Source organism: Megalopta genalis, chromosome 3, assembly GCF_051020955.1.
Source record: "Megalopta genalis isolate 19385.01 chromosome 3, iyMegGena1_principal, whole genome shotgun sequence".
Taxonomy (NCBI): Eukaryota; Metazoa; Arthropoda; class Insecta; order Hymenoptera; family Halictidae; genus Megalopta; species Megalopta genalis.
The window spans coordinates 25,416,266-25,444,201 of NC_135015.1; the positions used below are offsets into that span (position 1 = coordinate 25,416,266).

Consider the following 27,936-nt stretch of genomic DNA (forward strand, 5'->3'; position numbering starts at 1 on the left):
CAATCGGTGATTATAAAATGTGATAATAAATTGTCCATTTTCGTGCGCAATCTCGGTGCGAATTAGGGAGAAATTATTGTACGCTGTAAACTCTCCCTAATTTTCCTTCAGCTTTCAAACAAAAATGAACGATTTGGGTGGAGGAGGTACGATTATTCGAGCCCTGCGTCTCGATTTTATAATTGTTGACAATCGGTGACTATAAAAACAATAATAAATTGGTAATAAATTCGTAAGCAATCTCGGCGCGAATTAGGGAGAAATTACTGCACACTGTAAACTCTCCCAAATTTTCCTTCAGCTTGCAAACAAAAATGAACAATTTGGGAAGAGGAGGTACAGTTATTCGAGCCCTGCGTCTCTCGATTTTATAATTGTTGACAATCGGTGACTATAAAAATGATAATGAACTGGTAATAAATTCGTGCGCAATCTCGGCGCGAATTAGAGAGAATTTTACTGCATACACGTCGCTTGTTGCAACGTTTGCAGCGACTGGTACGCCAGAGGTAACAATAAATAAAAGAAGAAGAACAAGAAATGAAAGAAAATGTAAGGAAATGAAGAAACAAAAGAAACGTAAGAAGACTAATGAAACATTTTGATCAGTTAGTATACCCAAAGAATGCAAATGCTAAACATTCGTATCATTAATATACACTGTGTTGCAGATGATACGCGAATAAATGTTATATTAATTATTATTAACATTAGTCATTATTAACAAGTCTCGCAAGTGTTCCTGTATACGAAATAAACAAATCACGAGACAAAACGAACAAATACAAAGATACGAACGATAATCAGAAAATAATCACTGTAAAACTATACAGCGCGAACAAAAGTATCTCGCGTTACTGTCGAATTCGCCTAAACATTTTAGGCATGCAAAAGGGTTCGTCTCGTTCGATGCTGCACGAACGGGCGATTGTTTTTCGGCGGAGATGTCGTCGGTGCACAGTGTGACGCCCGACAGTGGTCGATGATCGCGAAATGGTAGCGAAATGGCCGCGGGTCGCGCGTTCCTCCCTTCTCAATCCTGTCCGGGCTCGAATAAAAATAAAAAAAAACGGGGAAACAGTCTAATCAGTCTAAAAAGAAAACAATTAGAGCCTGAACGGCGCGGGGGCAACGGTGGCTGCTGCTGCTGCTCGTGCTACCATCGGCCTATACCCGGCCGTTGTCCCCGGAGCGAGCCAGCCGATGAAGCCCTCTTTTTAGCGTCCGCGGCGCGGAAACGCGACAACGCGAGCAATTAATTAAGCGTTACACACGGTTTGTAATTCGCGGAATTAACGAGGATCGATGCGGCGCGTTATTGTGTCCCTCCGACGAAAATAACCGTAGCGGGAAGAGCGGCGGATAATCGGCGACGAAGGCGCGCACGAGAGAGAGAGAGACAGAGAGAGAGAGAGAGAGAGAGAGAGAGAGAGAGAGAGAGAGAAAGAGAGAGAAATAAAGAAAAAGAGAAATAAACAGAGAAATCAAGAGAGAGAAATAAAGAGAGAGATAAATAAAGGGATAAAAAGAGATAAAAATAAAAAGAGAAATAAAAGGAGAGAGAAATAAAGAGAGTAATAAAGAGCAAAAGAGGAAGAAACGAAGAGAGAAAGAGAGAGAGAAATAAAGAGAGAAAGAGAGATAAATAAAGAGAGAAAAAGAGATAAATAAAGAGAGAAAGAGAGATCAATGAAGAGAGAGATAAATAAAGAGAAAAATAAAAAGGGAAATAAAGAGGGAGAGAGAGAGAGAGAGAAATAACGAGAGAGGGAGAGGGAGAGAAATAGAGAGAGCGAGGGAGAGAAATAGGGAGAGAGATAGAGAAAAAAATGGAGGTCCCATAAATTGCTATTAATTGTTAATCGTTCCGACCCGGCCGTCAAGATACGGTCCGGATAATGGCGCTCGGTGTCAAGGTAACCGGCAAATGAAGAGCTCGTTGTGCGTCCGGGCTCGCTCTCTTATCAATACTACCGATAAGAGAGAAACAGGGCCGAAGAAACGGCGGGGGGAAACGGCGACGAAAGAAAATCCCGGCGAGACAATAACGGTGTCGTGTCCCCCGCACACGCGTATTTCGTTTCCATTCAACGCTCGGCCCATGAATGAACTCGTTTCACGTCGATCGCTCGCTTCGTATCTACCGCGCCGCCCCCGACCTCCGCCCACGCTTCCGCCGCGGCGTATCGCGAATAAATAAACAGTTGATTCGCGGGCATAAAACGGCCGATTCTTCGATTTCTGCCCGGCCGTCGAAACAGGGTCATCCGCGCTCTAGAGTCCCCGCGTTCGCTAATTAATAGACCTCGGTGCTTCTCCCGATTGTTCGGACCCCGAACTGTACCGCACACGCCGCGATTGTAGCAATCGGATTCTGTTTCTCGGAGCTGGGCCATTATTCCAGCCGTTTCGAACGAGCATCCGTCTAAGAGTATCGTTCGAACGAGTTCTTTTCGGTCGAATATTTTTGTCGAATTTTTTTAGACGAATTATTCGGTATTCGAAATGAATTATTCGGTATTCGAAACGAATTATTCGGTACTCGAGACGAATTACTCGATACTCGAAACGAATTATTCGGTACTCGAAACGAATTATTCGGTATTCAAGACGAATTATTTCGAGCATTCGTTCGAATAATTCCTCGTTCCATCTGTTTATTTAAATATTTCTGTATTTATGTGCATCAGTTCGAACTTATTAAAATTATCAACGAAAGAAGAAAACGTGGGACATTCGAGTGGACAATATGTAATTATTATGCGTAAATATTCGCACGGTCAGGTGACCGCAGTGCCGTAAATTGTAAATCGTAGATTCTCAAAATGGAGAGACTCGGAGAGCATCGTCCGACGCTGAAGAGCCGCGCGCGGCTATCTATATCCACGGCAATTTCAGGCCGATTCCTCGGTCATCCTTTTGTCCGAAGCCGCGGAAGGACGGCTTCGAGTTACTCGGAGAATTGGGGATTATTAGCGGGGGACCTCGGCGGTATTGATACGGCTTTTGTCTCGGCCGGTAGCAAAGTTTCGCGAAGCACCGCAATCCAACCAATTAGCGACGATTTGTTAAATCAAGCCGCAGCCACGAGAGTTAATTGGTGCTCGACTTTCCGTTCCACCCTGCCCCTTGTCCCCGGCAACAAATACTCTAAGTCCCTCTTGATCAGGAAACCACTCGTCGACCGGCTTCGCTGCCGCTCCGCTCCGCTACCGCCGCTACCTACCCGCTACCTTTCTGTTTTTTCGTCCTTTTCTTTCGGCTTCCGCTGCCAGCGGCCGGCCGCACTAAGAACGCCGGAAGACGTACCGATCCGAGAATACCAATTATTGGTTCCGGCGAGATCTCGAGGTACGCGCGCGGCGCGGTTCTATTTCTTCCCGTTCCGCAACCGACTCCCCACCGAAATCGACGGAGACTGTTTCAATGGCGGTGCTGTTACGATTCGAAAACTTTCTGCGGTTTTGGAATCTCGCGTTCTTCCACGAGAACTCGATTTGGTCGCGATCTCCTGGACCGGCAGGTCTTGGAAAACATATTCGAACCCGTTGAATTATTCGACTACAGAATTATTCGAATGAACAGTCGGAGCAAAGAATTATTCGAATACATAAGTCAGAGTGCGAAATTATTCGAATACGTAGATGGAATAAAGAATTATTCGAATAAGTAGTATAACGAATAGATTCGAATAGATAGACAGAATAAAGAATTATTTGAATATGCAGATAAAATAATGAATTATTCGAACGAGTAGTCGGAAGAGAATTACTCGAATAAATATTGGCAGAATAAAGAATAATTCGAATAATTCGTCAGAATAATTCGCGACGAATAATTCGAATAATTCGTCAGAATAATTCGCGACGAATTAACGAGTGATTCGACTGAAGTATTCGACTAAAATATTCGACAAAAGTACTCGCCGAGAACACCCGGCCAAAAAGAACTCCGTCGTACAACCGCCTACACAAATAATTGTTTCGAACGATCGGAATAATACCTAATTCTGATCCGCGGATCGTCTCGCGAGAGATCGAAATCCCTGCGACACGATGGCCCGGAACGAGCCCGCGTCCCAGCACCCCCGATTGATACACGGCCGCCGATTCTCTTGCCGCAATTTTTGTTTTTGTTCCTCGCTTTCCGCTCGCTTTTTTTTCACTTCTTTTTTTTCTATTCTGTCCGGCAGCGCGCACCAACGGTCCCGCATCCGTCGCCGCCGCCGGTCTCGCTCGCTCGACGATTAATCTTCCGTCCTGCCGGAGAGAAATTCAGTTTAAATAGGGCCACCGCCGCGGCCGTGATTGGTTTATACGGACGGTTTTCCATCGGGCCGGCGACGCGGGGGCCATTTTTTCGATTCCGCGGCCACGTTTTCCCATTGTCTCGCCCGCGATCGCAGCAGCCCCCCAGCTAATGGCAATATCGCGCTGCCTCCGCGGAGGATCGGCTCTCCGCTCCGGGCGATGCGGTAATGTACACCCCCGACCATAAACATGGCGCTCTCGCAAAACGCGCCGGAAGCTCGGACGATCGTTAGGCGGGCCACGTGGAAATCGTTGGCCGGAGAACGAGACGACTTCGCCGCGCAAGAAACCATCGTCGCGACCATTTTCCGCGCGCCGATCGACGCTGACTGGGAGACGCGCCACGAATGGCACACTTTTGCTCCGGACAAGATAACAAAAATAATTTCGCAACGTTTCTGCAGTCGTCTAGATATACCGTATATATTTATCGGTATCGTGGTCGTCCTTTGTTTATTTAACCTTCCATCGATCCTTTCGTTCGTTTTTCTCGTTTTCGTAACGAAATGGGCAACTTCCCGCGCCAATTTAATAAATAAATCAAAGAACTAAACGACCTATTTAATTCCAGTTTGCAACATTCGAAAGGCCAGATCTTTTACAATAAGAGTGCACAGTGTCAACGAGTCTTTTCTATATTCACTTGTTTTGTCCTCAATTTTTTGAAAGAGTGGCCGCATTGAAACTCGCATCGAACGCGTGACAAAATAATTAATAATAATAATTTTCTGATCGGATAAACTCGTGTTCCACAGCGTCGAATGAAACAGTGTTCGTCAAGCGCTCATCTTTTATCCATGGTCCGAGCAAAATGTTGCCCAGCCGGATGCGACGGGCGCCGCGAAAACGCGACGAGACAATTACTTAAATTCGCGCGATCCCTTTTGTCGGCGGGCACGCGAGTTTCTAATCCCTCCGCACAATGGCGGCCGAACAGATCGATTCTCATTTGGTCGCGGGCATCGGCGAGGGTGGAGCCCGTCCCCGGGGTTCCCCCGTGTTTTGAAAATCGAGGAGACGGGACGAAAATAAGAACGCCGTTGCTTGGTCGCCGTTGCTTGCAAAAATAAGGGCAGAGAGCTTCGCGAAAAGCCGATGAAGCTGGATGTTTGCTCGGCGAATCGCGCCGTCGACGATGTTTTTCTTTGTCTCCGACGTCGGGAGAGTGTTATTTAATCTTCTCCGGGAGCATCCCTCGGGTTTCGGCGAGGTTTTCTATCCGCCGCCGGCTCGGAGAGAGCCAAAAGCTTCCGGTTTTCCTGAGCCGACGCTGTTCTCTTTTCGGACAGCCGGCTCGCAGTTTTCTACGATCTTGCGTGGCTCGTGATATTTTTCAATTCACGGAGAACTGGTTCGACGAGCTCCAACTGGCAGCAATTTCGATTCTCTGGTTTGAGGATTTTAATTCGACTCCGCAAATGAAGACAATCCTTTCGATCGAATAATAAATAGAAACGAAGACGTTCGTTTCATTCGATTCAGTTGGTGCGATTGTTGTTAGTAATGGGGAGCTTTTACTTTCTAATAATTTCTTGAATTGTAGATTTAATAATGTGGAAATTCTTTTAAAAAATAGTATGGCAACTTTTAGCAATAGAAACAGGCATCCAGAAAGTAACAGGCATCCACTTGTCTAGAATTTTAGCGACTTTCATCAATTTATTATATAGTTGTAAATTTATTAATTTATTTATCAATTTGTTTATCTATCTATCTGTTTATTTATTTATCAATTTATCTATCTATTTATTCATCAATTTATTTATCTATCTACTTATTTATCAATTTATTTATCTATCTACTTATTTATCAATTTATTTATCTATCTACTTATTTATCAATTTATTTATCTATCTATCTATTTATTTACTTATTTATCTATTTATTTACTTACCTATTTATTTATCTATTTATCTATCTATCTATTTATTTATTCATTATAGGGCAAAAAAATCCATTAGTCCACAAAACAGAAAGACATTCGTCCAATATAAAATCATACAATATAATAAATATAATATAACACAATACAATATCATTTTTTAAAGAAAAGAATTTACCGAGAAAACCGAACGAATTAAAATACAAATCCAACGAACAATTCGACACGGAAACAAAGAAATTTCGTTCCGGGTGCAATATGACCCCGGCTCCGGCTCTCTCGTTCGACCGATAAAATCTACGTCCATCCTACGATTAAACGACGTAACATTCGAGATTTTCAGTCTCCGAGAAATCGGTTGCCGGAGAGAAAAAGGCGGCAGCGAATTTTCGAGAGCGAACACGGGTGATTCGAAGCCCTGTGCTCGGGTCGGTGGCTGCGCCAATGCGCAGGCAAACGTGTCCCGTTTGCTTCGGGGTCGGGTAGCGACGAGAAATCATTACATTCCTGGACAAAAGCGGGCGACGTGATCGCTACCCCTCGCAAACGTAACAGTTCACGGGGAGAAAAGAAGCGGCGAACAAAGGGGGTTGCTCTCTCGCGATCGAGCCCACCCCGGCCGGCTCCTCCGGAGGGTACGCGGGACTAAAGACGGCAAAGAGTCGAGGAAAATGCGCGCCACGGGGACGCGGCATCCGGGGGTAGCATCCCCTATGTCAAATGGAGACGTTATTAACGCGAGCGCGGCCTCGCGCATTCTCCTAGTTCTCCGCGGCGCTGCGCGCGGTGCACTGTGGGACAAACGGCGAATCTAAGTGGAAAAAAAATTCTACACGGCATAAGCGTAGGTAGTGATTTATGCTAATTTGTATGCGGCCGATGCGAACCGGGGACTTCATAATTGCATTTCCCGGTGATCTTAATCGCGAACGAATTTTTTAATCGCGATCGCATTAAAACGAACATTTTTATTATGCAAGCATTTTCAATTTCCATGCATATGCGCTATTTGTACATAATTTTTAGAGTATATAACGTCGTCCATAATTTATTTAGCAAATGTAAGGGAATATGAATCAAATTAATAATTAATTATGCAAGCATTTTCAATTTACATGTACATGTGCTATTTGTACATAATTTTTAGAGTATATAACTTCGTGCGTAATTTATTTAGAAAATGTAAGGGAATATAAATCAAATTAATATGTGTAATCGAGAACATAATGTGAACAGAATTCGTAATGAAGTATAATGTAAGCTAACCTAACCATTATAATGTAACCTAGCAGAATGAAATATTTAGATATTTATAAATATTATATTATATAATATGTATAGAGATATTATATTATACAATTATTATGGATATTATATTATACAATTATTACAGATATTATACTATACAATTATTATAGATATTATATTACACAATTATTGTAGATAATTTCTTATTCGCGCCTCGCGTCTCGTTTTTGTAGTCGTTGCCGATCGGTAGCTATAAAAACGTAGAATGAGCGGCGAAACAATTTAAAGAATTTGAAAGTATCATTGCATCATTTTCAGCTCATCTCGACGGTGTTCCCGCGGCTGGATTTCCGCGACAGCTTCTTTATTTATACGTAGCGGCGTCGTCGACGAGCCCGCCCTTTCGTTTCCGGCATTATTCCACCCTCTAGGAATAATATCGCCGAGTAGAAAGGCTCTCGCGCGCTAGTCCTACACCCTTCGGCGCCCTTTTCTCCTTCGCTATTTCCACTCTTTTCATGCGTCTTCTCCCTCCGTACTTTCTCAACGACTTCTTCTTCCGCGTTGCTCGCCACTCGAGTCGCGAGCTCTCTCTCTCTCTCTCTCTCTTTCTCTCTCTCTCTCTCTCTCTCTCTCTCTCTCTCTCTTTCGTGCGATTCTTCTCGCTGCACGGTGCTTTCTCCTCGCGTGTACGAGAATTCGGCAGAAAATCATAACCTTTGAACTAATCGTTCCTCGACTCGACGCTCCTAATACTGCTTTTTTCTTCATTTTTTTTTTTAAAGGAGAATACGTAAATTCATCGAGATCGATACGTTAAAAAGATTATGCAGTTTCGTAAGAATAAATTACAGCGACTAGGATCTTTTGTCGGATAGAATGCGACAAAATATTGCGATTTTTTGTTCATTTATCGCAGAACAACTTTTGCTCGAAACATTTTCGTTTTGATTTAGTGGGAATGCTTGATGCAGTAATTTTTCTCTAATTCGCGCTCAGATTGCGCGCAAAGATGGACATTCTGAGCACGAATTAGGGAGAATTTACTGTGGCTATACAATTTAGCGACGTTTAAATCACACATTGCATCTTTCTCGCAAATATCTGAACGAAGCATTTATGGATTTTCAGTTGTATAACAATTTAGCCTTGTTTTACGCGCTGCCGAAGTACGAAAAAATGCCGGACACCCCGTATATCGAACTTGCTCGATTAATTTTAGCAAAAATTTATATCGACAGGAAATAACAACGACGATCTGACTGTTAAAATATTTTTATGAAACTCGGAATTTTTTTGGATTGGTCATAATTGGGTTGCGAATTTTACGTGTTTATAATAAAAATGTGCAGACGAAATTTCAAACAATGACAATATTTAAAGAATCTAAGAACGTCTGCCCATCATTTTCATCCCGACGCAGTAATTCAAAAAAGAAAAGAAATTTCTTATTCGACTCGTGTTTGTGTTGCAATCAACGATCATTTTTACCTCGCACGAAGATCCGCACAAGTAATTATACTGCACAAAGTTATACCACAAGAGCTGTACCAAAAAAAAATGTTATGTTTCTTTGAAAACGCCCCAGGCCATTATACTAATCTTGCGAGCCGTAAAATCTCTTCGTAAAATGTCGTTCCGCGCATTACGTGCATTCCGTTTGCACGATTTCGAAGGTTAAATAAGTAACAAGCCCGTCAATAAGTAATAACAATTTCCCCGGGAACGAACAATATTCCGAAGGGAAAGTGCAGGAGGCTGCCGGGTTATTGACATAGGGGTTAATCGAGCAAGCTAGAGTAGCTGTAGCGGTTTCCATCGCAGCTCCGGTCGCAGTCTCTAGAAATTCGGTCAGCGAGGGTAGCGGAGATCAAATAATCCCCGAAGAATAATTCCGCGGACAGGAAACCCGTTCGGAAGGCAAACACGCGGCGGAAAAACATCGAGACGGCTCCGGCAGGCGAACGGAGGAACTAAGAATGGAAGAAAGAAAGAAAGAAAGAAAGAAAGGAGAAAAGAAAGAAAGAAAGAAAGAAGAAAAGAAAGAAAAGAAAGCAAGAAAGAAGAAAAGAAAGAAAGAAAGGAAGGAAAGAACGTCGTGACGGCGTCGGCGAAAGAGTTCGAGAGGAGCCGTTCGAAGAGGGACGCGACGATCAGCGGTAGGGGCGAGGGAACGGCGACGGTGGCGGCGGCATAAAAATCTCGGGGTAGTCGGGGAGGGGGTGTGGGACGACTCGAGGAGCGGAGACACCGAGAAACGAAGAGGGAAGTGTGTACCGAGGGACAGGAACCGGTGTTTGGCCGACGGGGGTTGGGCGACGAGGGTTTCGGTCGCCATGGCGACAAGCAACCCCCGGGACCCACGGAGCTCGTCGCCGGGGTTGGTCGAAAAGGGTGGCCCAGGGCGTCTGTCGGGCAGGTTAGGCCGGGCGTATAGCCCGAATGTCACTCGACACAAGGGGGACACAAGGATGTCCTGGCCGCGATGGGGACAGAGCTTTGCTCGAACAGCCGGATAGGCCGGAGAGGGGCTGCGCGGGGCGCGCGCGGCCCTGCAGAGGGGCGAGCGAGCGAGCGAGGGAGCGCGGAGAGGGTAGCGGCCGGAGGGAGAGAGAGAAAGAGAGAGAGAAAGAGAGAGAGAGAGGCGCGCGCGAGAGAGAGCGACCCGCTCGGAGGAGAGGGTGCAGGCCAAGATGGCCGACGACGCGACACCCACCATGTCAATAACACCCTTCTTCGACGCAAAACCGAGCCAACCACCCTCGTTTCGCCCGAGGCCACCCTCGCAACACGACGTCCCACCCCTCGGCCCCGCTCCGCCGCCCCCATTCCGGCTGCTTTCCTTTCGCGACCTTTCGCCAGCCAGCCTGGACTATATTCACGACGATGATGCGCTCTCTCGCCGCGATTTTCCCCGGCTTCTTGCCTCCGCTCGCGGTAATTAACGCGACGATCCCTTGCCACCAGAAAGCTGCACGGGGCGGGAAAGACGGAGAGAAAGAGAGACAGAGAGACAGAGATAGAGATAGAGATAGAGAGAGAGACCGAGAAAGAGACTCTGCCTAGCGAAGTGGGAGAGACAGGGTGGAAACAGGGTGGTTGATTCCAGAGGGGAACGCACGCTCGCGGAGGCCATTGCTGGCGAGGGCGTAATTCCGTTAAGTGTCTTCGTAAACTTCGTTAGCTGCATTTCCCGACATTACCCACCCCACCGCGCGCCCATGCAGCCCCGCGTGCAGGACCACGCACGGTCTCGCGTTCGTACCAGGGTGCGAACCCAAGGTTTTTCCGCGCTTTTTCTTCCCGTTCTATCCTCCCGCCCGCGGTTTTTCTTCCGCCCGCGTCCCGGACTCGACGTCGACGCACCCCCGCGTTGCTTCGTCGCGCGGCCAACTTCGAGTCGCAGGTTGCACGTTCGGTCACCGATGATCCCCCAAGCCGCGAGCAATCCTCGATTATTTATTAGATCCCGGCACACGCGATCAGCAATTATTAGCCGTCTCGTCGACGGCTCGGCATCGGCCATCTCCTCGTTCTTGCTGAGCGGAACGCGTCGTTTGTTCGAGTTGCGGCGCTAACAACTTCTCGGGGATCTAATTTAGGATATAGCGGCTTCTCGGAGCTGTTCGGGGGTGTTCCGAGGCTTTGATGCGGATACGCCGATTCCCCGGAGGAACTTCCCTATTTCGGGGGGAGATGCGAATTTTATTTCGCCGTGGCGGAACGCCGACTGAAATCTGTCGACTTTGCAGCGTCGAATGCGCCTCGTATCGCTGTTGACATTAGAACAACGTGTGCGAAGCGTTAACTGGTGGAACGACGACCCTTGACTGACCCGATATTTTCGGGTAATTGTTTGCAATCACTCCTGAATCCCGATTAAGACGTCACGATTTTTTTTAAATACTGAGAAATATGAAGAACGCTTCGCGGTTTTTACGCAGGCGTCCATCGAATGATCGTTGATAATAAAAATATTAGGGCTACGCATTAATTGATCTATTTAGATGGTTCTAGCACTCCGTCGAACTATCGTTATACGGGGTGTCTCTGTTTTTTCTACGTCAAACGGTGGCCAAACGGAGCATATTCTATCAGCGAAAATAAGGAAAAAATGTCGTATAAACATAGGCTGAGAAATGCTTGATTAGAAAATTGTAAGAAAAATATGAAATAACAACGAAATGTGTTTATAATTCTCTTGTCAATTGCTGTCTATAATTTCCTCTCGAACTAAAACCTTTACGTAAGCTCGAGTTGACATGATTCGCACTCTAAGTTCCGCTAATTCTAAAAATCAAATAAATAGTAGTATAAATTCAGAAATAAATAAATGAGTAAATAAATAGTAGTAGAAAAATTCCCTGTACAAAGTCCACTCTATCCAGCAAGAGCCGGAGAATCTGGATCGTCGTACCGAGGTCCGGATTGTTCGCAAAATACCCGTAGGACGTTTGATTCGTCATTACCGTGGCAATTAACGGCAGCTATTGCGTCACCGGCGTCCAAATGAAACGACAATCGAATCCGCGGAGCTGATACACATTACACATTAACCGCGATATTAATATGATGACCGGCATGGTGGTGCCCGGCCAGTATTTTCGGGGAACGCGTGTCGTCGTCCGGATCGTTCGATACTCGGCAATTTTCCCATCCTACGTTTAATCGCTACCCCGCACACGTGGTGCACGTCGCGAACGAAATTGCACGCGGGGATCCCCGCGTTGTCGGCCATTTTAATTCAGCAACGTCTTGAACTCGTCCCGGGGTCGCTGTCTCCCGACGATTCGAAATTATTTAACCGCAGATTTAGGGAACCCGTCGAAATGATCGCTAATTTTTGCTTTTTTTTTCATTCCCGATTCGTCGGATTGTGGGGATACGTTTATTAGCAGTGATTTATTGAATGCGCGCGTTGCTTGCGGCAATTATTCAATTACGATAATAATTGAATCGCGATAATGATTCAATTACAGTAATAATTCAATTAGAACGATAAATCGATGCTGCGGAATAACAGAAAGGCTAATAAGTCTGCAAGAAATATTTTCAAAAACGTTTTGAAGAATTGCTGAATGAAACTCAGAATTGTTATAAACATCGTCAATCGAAGAATGATCAAGGAAAAGCCTGATTGATCTTAGAAGATAATTAAAAATTACGATTTTGTAAAAATTTTTGGCAAAGTTTTGGTAAAAATACTGTCACATTAAAATTTAGAAAGGTGTCTTTCGACTGTTTCTGTAAAAATACTGTAAAATTAACATCCTTAAAGATGTCTATCGACCATTTTTAATAAAAATAGTATCAAATTGAAATTTAGAAATGTGTCTTTCGACTGTTTTCCTAAAAATACCGTAAAATTAAAATCCTGAAAAATGTCTATCGACCGTATCGCTAAAAACAATGGCAACTTAAGATCTCAAAAAGTGTCTTTCAACCTCTTCGGTAAAAACAGTGTCAAATTAAAATCCTGAAAGGTGTCTTTCGACCTGTTCCGCGAAGATAATGCCGAATTGAAATCTTGAGACGCGGGGGAAAGTCCGTTAAAGAGGGAAACCGAAACTATTTCGAAGGCAGCGGCGCGCAAGAAGTTCGGGAACGAGTTCTTCCTTGGAAATAATCGATGGCGGACCAAGGTTTCCCTTTTAAAGGGGGAGAAGGGGGTTGCAGCCACCGCGGTGCTCGTGAGAGCAGATGTTGCGAAATCGCGCGAGCGCGCACCGGCTCGCGCTCCTATTAAATATAATAACCGCGGAGGGTTTTCATGCTCAAACGGATCGGAATATGTTACGTAATATCCGTTGAGCCGGTATCGGGCCGGCAACAATAGAGGCAAAAACCTGGAAACCCGGAGTAATGCGGATCTCGCATCCGCTCGGAACGAAACAAAACGATTCGGGGATCGGCCGCTGTCGGGATATTCTATCGCGGCTCTAATTAACCTAGCGAGACGTTCGCGAAAGTTCGTGGTCTCGTTAAAGGGCTTCGTTAGCTCTCTTAACTCGTCGAGCGGTTTACCTCCGATCTCTTTCTTACCCGCCGTGAAAAAGCCGTTTCAAACTAATTTAGAATTTTCCGTTCGGGAAATCGTGCAAGTGTTTCGAGATGCTGAAATTACGACTCACCGTTTTCCAATTCCGCGATCCGCTTCCGCACCTCCCCTGAAACAAAATATAAACGTGCAAATAAGTGATCCGATTCTTCTTCTTTGCCTCAACGTTAGATTCGCGCGCCGCTGAAACCAGCTGCTTTCTATCGGCTCGCGAAACTGACGATAAGACGTTTACTTCGATTTCGAATCATTCGATCGTGTCAAATAGACACTCTTGTTAGTCGAATAAATTATTCAGATAAATTCTTATAAATCAATCATTTTCCGCAAGAATCTTTATTCGAATTACTCGAATAAAGTAATTCAATAAAATAATTAATTTCGAATAAAATGCAAGCATATATTTATCTAGATAAATTTTCATTCGATCGGGTCAAATAAGAACTTGTGTTCGAATAAATTATCCAGTAAAATTTTTATTCCATCACGTCGAACAAAAGCATTCATCATGTATTCGGATGAATTTTTTATCCTGACGAATTTGTATTCGAATGAATTTGTTATCCAGACGAATTTGTATTCGAATGAATTTTCTATCCAGACGAGTTTGTATTCGATCGAATATCAATTCGTCAGCGTCGAACAAAATTGGATCCGTCTTTATCGTCGATCCGTCGTCGAAATTTAATCTTGCCCATCTCTGGCTCTGGATCCCGTTAATCTCGAGACGCATCTCGAGCCAGAGAGTCCCAGCAGTGGTTGGACAAAGGGTGGGAAAAGTGTCGGAGGCTGTGTTTCTCGAACTCGTGACTTCTTCGGGACCGCGACGTCAGATTTCGGAGCCGCGATTACGAAACTTTATCGGCGATCAGAGGACCGTGAGCTCTGTCGCGCGCGCGCGCGCGAGGGTCCCAGTAGCACCCTGGTGTCGGGTTCGCAAGAGGGCCGTGAAATAAAGGAAACAGACAGAAGGAAAAATATAGCCGGGGCGGGCCGAGCTGAAAGGATCCGCCGCTAATGGGCATTATGTTTTTCGGTTGCGGAGAACCGGGCCTCGGGCCCCGAGTCCCGGGCCCCGGGTTCACGGGCCACGGGGGATTATGGGCCTGTCAGCGGCCTAATAACTGGTCCCCGGTGGCGGCCTCGCATCTGATACGGGAAACCGGGGCCCTTCGACAATGTGCGCATTAAATACTAATCGCAATGCGCGCACGAGCACGATCCGCGCGCATTGTACTAGCGCGCGGGATCGTCAAAGGCCGCCGCCGCGCCGACAGCCGAGGAAAAAGCCGGCCGTAGAGCACACAAGAGAGCTGCCCTCGCGCCCCAGAACCTCGTGAGACTTCTTCTTCCTCCTCGTCTTCTTTAGGATAGCTCGCTACGCCCTCGCTTCCGAGGCTCCCTTTGTGCCCCCTTTCTGACGCGGAATCACCCGAGATTAATTCTTTCCTTTCTTCCCCCTTTGCCGAGACTCTAGTTCTTACCTTAGAGTGCCCGAAACGCTAGCGAGGAACACTATTTAACCCTTCGAGGACGATTTTGGGGTCATTTTTAACCCATAAATAAAGCTTGCGTTGGAAACCGGCGTCAACGCCGTCTTCGAATGACTGTCGTTATTAAACCGCGGGTCTTATCGATCGTGGGTTAAATTGATCCTGTATTTGACATACGAGGGTTATAAATAATCTTGACAAGTACCGATTTTTTGTTACGCAGTTCGGAAGTATATGCTACAGAGATTAGAGAAATGTAAGGTAAAAATGCTGCCAAGAATCTGGGCTGACTTTGAGAGAGCCAAATAAATAAAGCTAAATAAATTAGAAAGTTACTGTAAATTGTTGTACTATCAAATGTTACTAGTATGTTAAATACTATTAAATTGTAATACTACTAAATTATACTGTTATATTAGATAGTAATCAATTCTACTATTATACTAAATACTATTAAATTATACTATTATATTAAATACTATTAAATTATACTATATTATATTAAATTCTATTAAATCATACTATTCTATTAAATACTATTAAATTCTACTATTATATTAAATACTATTAAATTCTACTATATATTCTATTAAATACTATTAAATTCTACTATTCTATTAAATACAAATAAATTCTACTATTATATTAAATAGTATTAAATTCTACGATTACATTAAATACTATTAAATTATAACACACTATTACATCAAATAGGTATCATCAAATTATACTACTAAATTATACTAATCCTAACAAAAAAATAAAAAATATCAAAAATATACAGACATTCATACAACATTATCAATAAATGTCACTTTTTCCTGGGTGCCCATGAGCACCCCACGCGAGTACCTCAGTACCAAAAGTACCCGGGTTAACTATCAATCATCCCAACAATAAATTCGTTCACTAAACAATACCAACAAATTACAGCCGTTCTCCATCTGCAAACGCGACAGCGTCTGGCCACGTCCAAATCTGTAACGAAGCGACAAGGGTTGCTAACCTCTTTCACTCGCCATCGAATTTCTTCGTAGAATTCGGTCGAGTGGTAAAACTTTTCTCGAAGCTTTTGGAGTTTCGAAAGGGTGGTGGTGGTGGTGGTGGTAGTGGGCAATAACCGTCGGCGAACGACACGGCAACAAGAAGCTCTGATCGCAGATATAATCCGGCAGACGTTGGGTGCATCGCGCGAGGAGGCTGGCGAAGTGTCCCCCGGTCTGGCTAATCATCCCGGTGAACCCTTTCCTATTGCAGTGTCGACGGTGAAAGGGTTGCGAGATGGCTGCTCGATTCTTGGAGGGCTGAGGCAATTACACGGATTCGTTAATGACGGCGATGACGTCGGGGGTTCCCGCTGACGCGGGCTATCTTTCGCCTCCACTTATCCGCGGCGTCGTAAGGGGTCGCGACATAAAGGAGGGGCGTGGCGGCAACGGCAACGGCAGAGAGACGCCGATCCCGGGGGTGGGTGTGCAGCTGCGCCACGTATCAGCCACCTATATCCTTGGTGGTGGCCGGCTCACCCCCTCGGCTTATATTGCCGTCGGGGGATAATACCACGGGGGTGCCGGAACGGTTTCATTACACGGCTTCCCGAGGGATAATATCCTCGGATATCTCGCCGGCCGTCCCCACGGGCCTGGAATTCCGTGCCGACGAGCTTCCTCCGCGTCACAGACGGCAGACCCATCTTCTCGAGCCTCGCAACCCCTTCACGAAACCGTCGAGCGTGCTGCGTGGATGATGCTCTCGACTACGACCCCCTCCCCCCACCCCTCCTACCGATGCCACATGGAAAATGGCCGATTCTGCTCGAAATCAGAGGGCACGTGGTCGCCTCGACAGAAGCTGGGCGAATCCAGCGAGAGACCGATGATGCAACTAAGAATGTCGGAGCGAGCTGGCTAGGATTTTTCTGCGAAATGCGATTGGTCCGAGTCGAGAATTCGTACGAGACGTTGTCGATGCTGTTAGATATAGTAGAAATGGTTGTTAGAAGCAATGTGGATAGTAATATTGATAGTAATGTTGATAGTTAGCGATAGTTTTCGCTGTCGAAAGATCGATAGTATCGATCCGGATAGCCAATATATTTGTTTATTTATTTGTTCATGTATAGGGGTAAAAAAATGCTCTTTGTTACAGAAGAAGAAATAGAAAGAGAGAGATTTTATGTAAGCAACGTATGTAATGAGTATCGGAAATATAATGGAAGGTAATTTAAAAATGAAATAATGTTTGATGATATATTTGATAGTATGATTATTTAAATGCTTCTGCTGTTTATAGGTGAACAGAAATGCCTTAAACCTTTTCATGGAATTAAAAACTGTGCCGACAGCCTCATATTTAAAAATAAAAATCAGTAGTTGTCGTACCAGAGCTTGTAGTCTATTACAGATATTTTTATTATATTGTATTTTATTATTGCATTTTTATTATATTGTATTTTATTATTGTGATTTTATTATACTGTAAAATAAATATAATATAAAACTTAAATATTTGTTAAATTCTTTCTTCAAATTATTGTTGCTGGTATCAATATCGAAGGGGTGAAAACAGATCCGAAAATCGAAGATGAGCGAGTCTCATTACTAGACTGCGGAATTTTATGCGAAATGAAAATTGCATAAATTAATTGTATGCAACGTACACCTCCCCATTCATAAGTATGTGTACACCTATCGCTCTTAATGAATATGATATAAATTAATGGAATTAATGCTATAAAACAGTGTATGCCGGCAGTTTCTCTTCCAGATACTTATTCAGTAACATCTAGTAATATTGAATCTAGTGATTTAATTATTTGAGAGTTCTTTAAGTAATTCAAAATTTACTAGAGAACTATGGGATATGAAAATATGAAAAAAATTCATGGAAATGTATTGTAAGCTGAACGAAAGAATACTTCTTCGGATATAATGAAAAAACGTGCATGTACTTATGGTCGGGGGTGTAAATCTCATCAAAATATGTTTCGCTTTTCAATTATTTCAATAAGTCGTACGTTATGGAAAAGTATTTTATAAAATTTACAAATCTTCAATTCACAAAACAACTTACAAATTTTCAAATCCTCGATTCACGAATCAATTTACAAATTTAAAAATCTTCAATTTACGAGTCAATTTAAGAATTTTCAAAACCTCGATTCACAAATCAATTTACAAGTTTCCAAATCCTCGATTCACAAATCAATTTCCAAATTTCCAAATCACCGATTCTCGAATCAATTTACGAATTTCCAAATCCCCGATTCACAAATCAATTAACAAATTCCCAAATCCTCGATTCAGAAATCAATTCCCAAATTTTCAAATCTCCGAATTCAAAAATTCGTCCAACGTCGATATAGCGCGCATTATAACCTATTACCGATCTGAGGGAACAGAGCAGAAGTCCCCGGAAAATAAAGAAGGGTTAACGGAGAAGAAACCGTTCCGTCCGGAAGATTAGAAGCGCATTCTCGCGGAAACGGCACGCGGCGATGAACAAAACGTCTGTTCCGATGCGAAGTCTGGTCCCGCGAGAAGAGAATCGTACACCGACGATGTTGAAGAAGAAGAAGAAGAAGAAGAAGGAGGAGGCAGGGTAAGAGGAATAAAAAAAAAATGGTGGAGGGCCGCAGAGCCGTAGAGGGAGGCGGAGGAAGACGAAAACGAGAACGATATTCCGGCCGGCACGTGCACGCGGTTAAAAAGGTTCGCCGCAAGAGAAGTTTCGACGTGCCGGCGCGCGGGTTTCTAAAAGCGGAACCGGCTGTCGTGATACGGATCTGACCAATCATAAAAGCCGCATAATGGCCACTTATTCATCCATCCCGGCCGTGTGGAGCCGAACAAAGGCAGAAATTAGTCAGGTTCGGTATGCTTATTAATTGACTGACATTTCCGTCATATTATTGTACAATGAATCGAAAGCGGCTCGCAGAGCTCTCGAAAACCCCCGCGAGGCCTCTCTTTGCCCTCCGGGCCCCCCGGCCCTCCTCCCTGCTCTCTCCTCTCTTGGCCTAGGGGTTGCCATCGGTCCCTGGACTCGCCCGGAACCCGCTGCCGACACGTTTCTCGATGCCGACACGTCGAACCGCGATCAACCCGGGCTAGACGGAGAAAAATTAACAAGCAGCCGGCGAAACGCAAGATGGACGCGCACAATCGGTGTCAATTAACTCTTTGGGGCACGCTGCGTTTCAAAATGCCCCGTATTTTTGGCGGCGCGGCAATGCATGCTGGAACGTTTTTAGAACTGCATACTTCGAGATATTGCAATAGCTGCACGCGCATTCGTGAACCATTTGTGGCACAGTGGGACTATTTGGGTCCTACCTTATGACAAAATAAATTGAATTGAATTATGTTATTATTTTTTTATGCTTTTATATTATGCGATTCTTTCGTTGATAAGAATACATTAATTTTGTTTAATTTCGAACGCGATCAAATTTCTGTGCAGATATGGGTCTATTTTATTTTCTGAAATCATGGGCCCCAAAGAGTCAATCCTCGAACTTCTGTTAATTACTCAATCTACGGATCTAGTGTATTGAATTTAACCCTCGGACCGCGGACTGTTTTAACAACAATTTGATCGACGATATGAGTACAACAATGCTCAGCTTTTTTTCGAGAATTTGTCCAAGCATATTCTCGTTGCAGATCTACAGTAATTAATAAAAATGGACAATTTGAGGAGTGGAGATACGATTATTCGAGCCTCGCGTCTCGGTCTTTTATAGTTGCTGACAATCGGTAACTATAAAAACGAGTCGCACGACTCGGACAATCGTCTCTTCTCTTCCCATTTTTGTGCACAATCTAAGCAACAATTAGAGAGAATTTGCTGCATATTCGAGAAAGCTTCGAAGTGCGAAGGGTTAAAATGCTGTTGAAGTCGCTTTCGAAACGAAAATGTCGAATGTTTTGGAAAAGAAAGAAGTATTAAAAAGAAGTATTATAAAGAAGTATTAAAAATAATCTCGCGTATTTTACTATAATTCCTTCCCATCCGTTTCTATAAACGAACGGACCTTCCCTCGCGTTTCCAGCACGCGATCGATCCCCGCGACAAAAATTCCGGCAATCGATTTTTCGAGCTGAATCGATCAGCCATCGAGCGCGAGGCCGCCGTCTCGCGGTTTTGAGCCGAACGATATATCAGAAAAGACGGCGGGCGTCGTTTATTATCGGAAATGCTCTCGGGGCGCATTATTTTCGCGGCGGTACGCGGAAACAAATGCGGCAACAAAGAGCCCCGTAATCTCGAAAGGAAAACGGGAAATACTCATTGGCCGAAAGACCAATCGAGCGACAAAACCGCCCTCCCTCCCGCCGCCGCCGCCCTCGAACGGCATTTCAATGTTCCTCTCATCCGTTCGACAGTAATTTTCTCGTCGATGGAAAAAAAGACGCGGTCCTCTCTTTCTATTCGCGAGCAGCTTCTTTTCGGTCGACTCGAGATTACCGGGGAGAACCGTGGATAGAAACGGGGGGAAAAAGGAAGCGGACAAATAGAAAGGAGGGAAAATAAAGGAAGCGGGGGGAGGCGGAGGGAACGAGGCGAAATGGCGGCGCGGCCGCCGCTAAATGGCGAGAAGGAGCGCGTCCGTTGGAATGGAGGCTCTCGCGTCCTCTCGGCGAACGACAGTCGAAAAACGCGATCGCTTTCGAAACGCGGACGCGGAAGCCCCGCTGCGATGCCGGGGGACGAACGGCGAACACGACGGAGAAGGAAGGGCTGCTGCGCGTCTCGAGGGTGCTTCGCGCGATTCCATCGCGAAGGACTCGTCCTCGGCAAGAGCCTGAATACTATGGAGCATTCAGAGGCCCTTTCTTCCACGATAATTACACGCGAAGCCACTAATTACGGCTTTGCATGCCGCGCATCCGACGAGCACGAGGAAATGGAAGAAAGAAGGAGGGTCGGTCGCGGGGGGTGGGCCAAGGAGAGCTGAACGATCGGCGGCTGGAGATGGTCGGACCGTGGAAAATGGGACGGAAATTAAAACGGTCGCGTACCGCGCGCTCCTTCGATTTTCCCGTCGAATCGATATCGTCCCGCGCCTCCCCCCCTGGCTTCTTACTTTTTTCACCGGCCATTGAAATTCGCCAGCGGGAAATGCTCGCCGAGGCAACCGCTGATTCGCTCGCCGATGAATCGCGCGGAAACTCGGGCGAGTCAAAATAATGATAGCGGGGAGGGTGGAAACGAGCGAACGGAAACGATCGAAAAATTTGTGGGCTGGTTTAATTTCTCGTGAAAAGGCGGCCGGCATACTTCTCGCTGCGGTATAATGTTCGCGCGACTATAATGATCCTTGACACAACCCTGCCGAATCTCGAACCGAATTGGATCAACCCCTTCGTCGATGGCACGAAACACCGAATCCTCCGAACATCGACGCGAAAATAACGTTGTCATCTGAATAGCATTGACATTGCGACGTTCATTGTAATTAATAATTGTGACATTATTATCGTGCGAACACGTTGGTAAAAATTTATAAAGTATTACTTATTGTTAGACCGTGGATTTTATGGATTTACGAGAAAAATGATGACACGAAAGATAAAATAGAAAGAATATTCGAATACTAGAAAAACGTGGCATGATGTTGCTTTAAAAATAATTGAGACTATTAACAGAAGAGTTAACGATTCTAATAAACAATTCTCATCTCTTGAAATTGATGATGCATAAAAATCCGCGGTATCATTATAATTATTAGACTGCGGGGTTTTTTATGCGTTTGCAGCATGCAGACATTTTAAAAATATAAGAACGTACGTGTGTTAAGAATAATTGAATCGTTTTTTCTTTTTCTCGTGCTCTTTTTCTATTTATTCTGATCTTATTCTTTGTTACTGTTGTTTTAACGATCTCATTTCTTCACTATTTTCTCCATTCTCTTTTTTAAATGGATATCATTTTCTCCATTTCTTTTTAAACGGACATTATCTTCTCCAGTTTATTCAATTATCTTGATCACCCCTCCCCTCTTCTATCTTTTTATTGTGTCACTTCCCCGCATTTTTCTTTATTTCTTTCCGATAAACGCCGCTTGCCCGACATATTGTCACATTATCGTAACACTGAGACTTCCACCCGTTGATCAAACAAATATTATCGTTATTATTATTATTATGAAATATCGGCACGATCATATCGTACCATAAGCGTGCACTGACATGTATTATATTTGCGTTTGAATACGGCGGCGCCAATGGGAGTCGCGGACGTCGTAGGATCTCCAGCCGATGACAAGCCGAGCGCCAGAATAGTGGTCCAAAGGGGTGAAACTCTGCCGGCTGCACCCACCGAAACGCGGAAGATTCGTCGGAGGTAGTTGAGAGATTCGATTGACGCGCCTATCGATTACCTTTTTAATTATTTCATCGATGAATCGCCGCGCCGCGTCGAGCGAGCTGCAACCCCTTCTCGACAAGGGGTAAAAAAAGAAGAGGAAGAAAATACGTGTAACGACCTCGAGGGAGATACGATGAGGGTGAACCATCCCCCGGCGGTACTTTCATTCCGATTCCCGTAATTAGAATATTAATCGCGAGGATCCTCGATCCCCGGCTGCCACCCCCCGGGCCCCTCAATTATGCGTTGCGTTCCGATCGTGGGCTCTGCTCCCTGTTCTGGACCGACGGGGGGTCGTCTGTCGTCTCCGTCTATTTTGTTTCCCTCGCGCGACTCCCTCGAATGATGTCGCGAAAGGGGTTGGAAACCTTCCTGTGAAGATCAGTGACGCTTTAAACGTTTTCATTTCGTGGCCGGCGTGTCGGTGTCCTTCTCCCTTTCCCTGTCCCTCCGTGCGTGCGCGAAGAGGGTTGAAAGGAGAACAGGCGAAAGAAAGGGGGAAAAAAGAAGCCAGGGGGGACAGGGCAGAGAGAAAGAGAGCAAGAGAGAGAGGGAGAGAGAGGGGGAGAGAAAAAGGGATTGAAGGGTCGCCATGGCGTCCATGGAACCGTTGCTGATTGGACGATCGCAAGGGTACGCATTTTTAGCCTCCCTTCGGATCTGCCCTCATTGTCATTTTAATTTCAATCCCCTCGGGGCCGCCGAGGCGGCGGGGCGTGCCGGGGGCGAGAGGCAGGGCGCTGCGTGCACCCTTCGCAAGATTGGTTCGACGACTTGCTAACGCTGTGAACCATGGGACCCTATTCTAACGGGTGTCCCGGGAGAACCACGGTTCCCACAAACGAACGCATCTCGATTCGAGAGAAAATCGTCTGCTTCAGGCCGGAGCACTGTATATCTCGAAAATCTAGGCGACCTAAATTCTCAATAAATATTTTTTTTGTTTCGTTTTATTGTTTATAGTATATAATATTATAATTCTAATTTTTTGTCGATTATAATCACTTAGAACGTTGACTTATCGTGATTTTTAACATGACTTAGTCATGCTAACTAAAATATATATTATTACTATTATTATTATTATTATTATTATTATTATATACGTTTTTTACGTTTGTGAACAAAAATAAAGAAAACTGTCCAGATCGAGGTTAAGTTAATGTGAACAGTGAACATGAAAGAATAGAACATACAAGTTCGCGAACAGCCGGAAAGTCGGTATTTAATTTTCTAGTAACCAAGACTTTATATTTTAGGTGCAGTAAAGTTGAAAATAATGTAACAATATCGTTGAATTTTGAATAATGTCATTACAGTTTTGTTATTCGATTCGCACATTTTTACCAGAAATGCGTAAAATCCGCAGTCTACTAATCAGTAATAGCTCAGTTCCTTCTAATTGATAGACTGCGGATTTTCATGCAAATTCGCATTATCATGAGTCGTTTTACGAAAATTGCAATTAAAAAGACGTTTCGTTCGTCGACGAAAAGACTAATTAAACTAACATCGTAAGTCAGAAATAAAAATGCTGCCAGAACCTTCGTTCATTTGCACGCTTCCATGCATTCTTAAAAATCTGCAATTACCGAGAATGCATAAAAATTCCAGTAACCAGTTATTTAGCTATTACAATATTACTGGCTAATAAAAATAACCCAACTGATTAAATAGGGTGTTTATGTTATCCTGCGCATTGAAATGTCTCCGTTATTTTTCCTGATCCAAAAGAAATGCGTCAGAGGCCTCTGAAATGCTCGAACTTCGATTTGAGCATATTATGATCCATGTTTTCCTTTTCTCTCAAGATCATTTTAATTATCCATGGCCATCGCAATTCTCTGCACATTAACCCGTATTTTTTAAAGGCCATTTAAAGGTCATAGTGTCAGTGGTCGTCGAATTCGTCTCGACGCATGGCACAGAAACGAGGCCACCATAGAAAAGTTTTGTCACAAGCTCGTTTAATGCGATTATTAATAATTACACGCAACGGCCTGAGCGAAGATCGAGCCGAAACGATTCGAAATAAATTAAGAACGTTAATGGACGCAGAGCCGCGAAAGAAATCGGTAGTTAAAAATCAGGGGTTAAAAATAAACGGCGGCTTGGGAAGGCCGGCCATCCCCAAGAATCTGGGTAACAGGGCGCATCGGAAACTACCCCCGAAGATTTCGCTGGACCTGCCTCGTTAGTCCTGCCGGGAGATGCTCCCTCTCGGCGAGTATCCTCTGCCGCATCTGGCGAAGGGAACCGGGGGGGTTGGTATCCGTTTCCGCGGGTGGCGAGAAAAACGCGGAGGCAGCGGGGCAGTCGCCGTAGCCGGTTCTCTCCGCCGAAATGAAACGAGCGAGAGCGCAGAGCGCGGCTCATCCCTCAGCCGGCGGATTTTATTCGATTCGCAATGCGACAGAGCCGAGATAGCCGACACACCGCGGCGTTCATCCGGCGTTCCTCATCCCCTTCGGAGAGAGCGCTGCCTCTGAAAGCTTCGCCCTCCGGAGAAAGACAGAGCCGGAGGGAGGAGGAGGAGGAGGAGGAGGCGGTGGCGGCGGCGGCGACGGCCGGAAAGAGCGAGAACGAGGGCCGCGACGGCGGGACACGGGGTTGGGAACGCGGCCGGGCGAGAAAGAGACGCCGGTGGAGGCAAAAGAAGCGATAGGGCGGCGGAAGCGAGAGCCTGCCGGTGAGAGGGTGAAGGAAGGAGGACGGCTGATGCTCCATCATGGGGAATGAAAATCAGGGACCCCCCTAGGGGCTCGGAATTAAAATGGCTGTCACACGCAACCCGGGGGTTGTGCTCTTCCTGCGGAAAACCTCGGCGAGAGAGGAGGCGGCATAAAAAGAACCCCTTTCCTCCCCCTTCGGTCTCCGCGTTCCTATCCTCCTTCGTACTTCCGCCACATTTTTTTCCCCTCATTACCTTATCTGCCTCTCCTTTCATACCTCTTTTTGTCTTCTGCGTTACGTATTCCTGTTCGCATGAACCCGCGGCGAGAGACGTTACCCCCGTTTCCCCGCCACGCCGTCTCGCGTGCTTTTTTTCTCCGCGCCGGAAACGCAAAAATCGAACGCCGCCGTTTTCGGGCGACAAGTCGGCCTCACTCCGGATTATCTTCCGCGGCGGTCGTTTTCGAGGGCGCGCATCGCGTGCGGTGATTTTTCAATCGCGGGAAAATAGGGGTGGGAAAATTGTTATCTGGTTGATGATCAACGTTAGCTGATGAATGGATTAAATTTGATTTGATGATAATTTAAATAAATAGAACAATTAGTTATTATTAGACTGCGGATCCTTATGCGAAGTAAAAAATTTCTTCCACCAATTGCAAGAGATTGGCGTCAGATAAACATTTTATTCTTTCTAATTTTCTTTCTTTCTAATTTTAATCGGTTGAAACTTGAGTATTGATGATCTAAATTGCACAGCCTCGCATTTGTCATAAATGCATACAATCCGCAGTCCAGTTATTATAATTAACGATTTAAAATTAAAATCGTTAATAATTAACCAGAATATTTTTTAACAAGATAAGATAAAGCTCCAATGTCCCGCCAAAATTTAGATCGCTTGGTCCAATGAAAAAGAGAAGTTTTTCCCTTTTAACCCCTCGCGCTTCTTGGATCTCAACAATTTCCCCAATAGAACGATTTCCTCGCGTGTGTACCTTTAATTTCATTTAATTTATGCTTCGATAACAGAAGTATCGAACTAAGTTTTCATTTAGAAGCAACGAATAACATTTATATTCATTATATAATGTACAAAATCTTCGTCACCCAAATCTTCTGACCCGAGTCACAGCGCGAGGGGTTGAAATTCGCTCGAACGGCTCTCGTATCTCGCCGTATGTCACTGTGTGTGTGTGTGTGTGTGTGTGTGTGTGTGTGTGTGTGTGTGTGTGTGTGTGTGTGTGTGTGACACTATTTATTACCATTTCGCATTATTTTCCTTGATACCATTGGCTCCGTAGTCGCGATAGATATAGCGCAGTGCACGTCTGTAAGTATAAAAAAGCTGGAACCGGTTCCATCCCGGCCGGCGGGTCTTTCTTCGCCGGTCTAGGGGTTAATCCCCCTAAGCGAGACGGCTTGGCGCGGCTCGGCGGGGGTGGCCGGGCGAGGCACGCGAAAATTGCAGGCTTTTGGCGCGGACGGCTGTCTTTTTCCCGGGCGATATCTCGCTGCGCGCCGTCTTTTCTTCTCATTAGCTCCCTCCTCGGTCGCGGCCGCGGGGGGTGGTAGCTCGGGCGGGGGGGGGGGGGGGGGTAGCACGGCCGCTTGTCACGGTAGCGGAGCGTCGTCATCCACCCCTGGCCTCGCCGACTCATCGGGGGCGTCTAATAATGTCGCCAGCCAGGCGTTCCGTGTTCCACCCCCGTGGCAGCCGACTCGCCACCCGCCTACCCTCGCGCCGCGCACGGCGGCGGAGCAGAGGGAGGCGGAGGAGCAGCGCCGGCAGCGGCGGTAGCGCGAGGCGGAGGGTGGCGAACCGACGAGATAAAGCGGGGAGAAGACGGGAACGGAGAGAAAAACAGACGGGGGCGCGAGGAGCACAGTGGCGGGGAGGTTGGGACAGGTGAAAATGTGAGCGGAGAGAAAATACCGGGGGGGTTGACGGGGGCGGGAAGCACGACAGAGAAAGGCCGGAGGAGGGAGAGGAGAGGCTGCAGCATCTCTGCCGCCGACAAAATGAGCCTCGCCGCTTCCCGTGCGCCCCTCGGCTGCCGTCCGGCCCTTCGAAACCCGCCCTCTCTCTCCCTCCGTCTATTCGCTGCAACCCCCGGCGCGATGCAACCGCGGGAAAAGCAGCGAGAAAACGATTCGCGCCGCTCGCTCGCAGGATCTCTCTCTCTCTCTCTCTCTCTCTCTCTCTCTCTGTCTACCGGCTAACTTTTCCACCGGGATGCAACTTGTCCTGCGATTGTTCTGCCTCCTTTCTTCCGTCTCCCCCGCGACCCCCCGGCGCCCTTTTGTCTCCCGGTCGGTGCACGTCCTACGCGACTCGGACTCATTTTATTCGCCGTTTTTCGCGGCCGAAATTTCACTGATTTTCGGGGGCGCCGGGCCTGCGGTTGCGTGTTGTTCGGCCGGCTAACGGGCTCGGTTCGGCGAAAACGAATGATACGGTTACCCTTTGTCGGGCTCGCTTTTCATCGAGTATCGTGCCTCGGTTGTTACCAACATTCTGACAGCCGGAAAACGCGTCGACCGCCGGCCTCCGGAAATCCTCGTAATAAACTGCGCGCGGATGTTCGGCGACCTGTGAACCGCTCTCGAGAACCTCCCGCCCTCTTCCTTTCTCTCTCTCTCCCTCTCGTTCTCTTTTTCTCTCTCTCTCTCTCTAGTTCCCTTTCTCTCTCTTTCCAGTTCTCTTTCTCTTTTTCTCTGTCGATGCGTCCCGATTGTGCAATCCCATGGAACGCTCGCGACCGTCTTAAAATCGTTGCTCGACGGCCGGACGGCGCGAGAAATAAAAGTAACAGGAGCCGTTTAATATTGCAACGCGCAAAGGGAAATAAACCGGGCTTCCTGATATTGACAGCAAACTTTAGCAACGCGCCGGGGCTA

The 27,936-nt window shown here is 45.8% G+C and overlaps 1 protein-coding gene across 1 annotated transcript in view; it reads right to left on the reverse strand.

The window, feature by feature from the left end:
- LOC117221979 (Fanconi anemia group J protein homolog) overlaps positions 1-27,936 on the reverse strand; it is a 92,989-nt gene that overhangs the window by 11,438 nt on the left and 53,615 nt on the right. Inside the window, exon 4 of the mRNA XM_076520493.1 lies at positions 13,572-13,607. Within this exon, the coding sequence (XP_076376608.1) occupies positions 13,572-13,607 (36 nt within the window). The remainder of the gene's footprint in view (positions 1-13,571; positions 13,608-27,936) is intronic.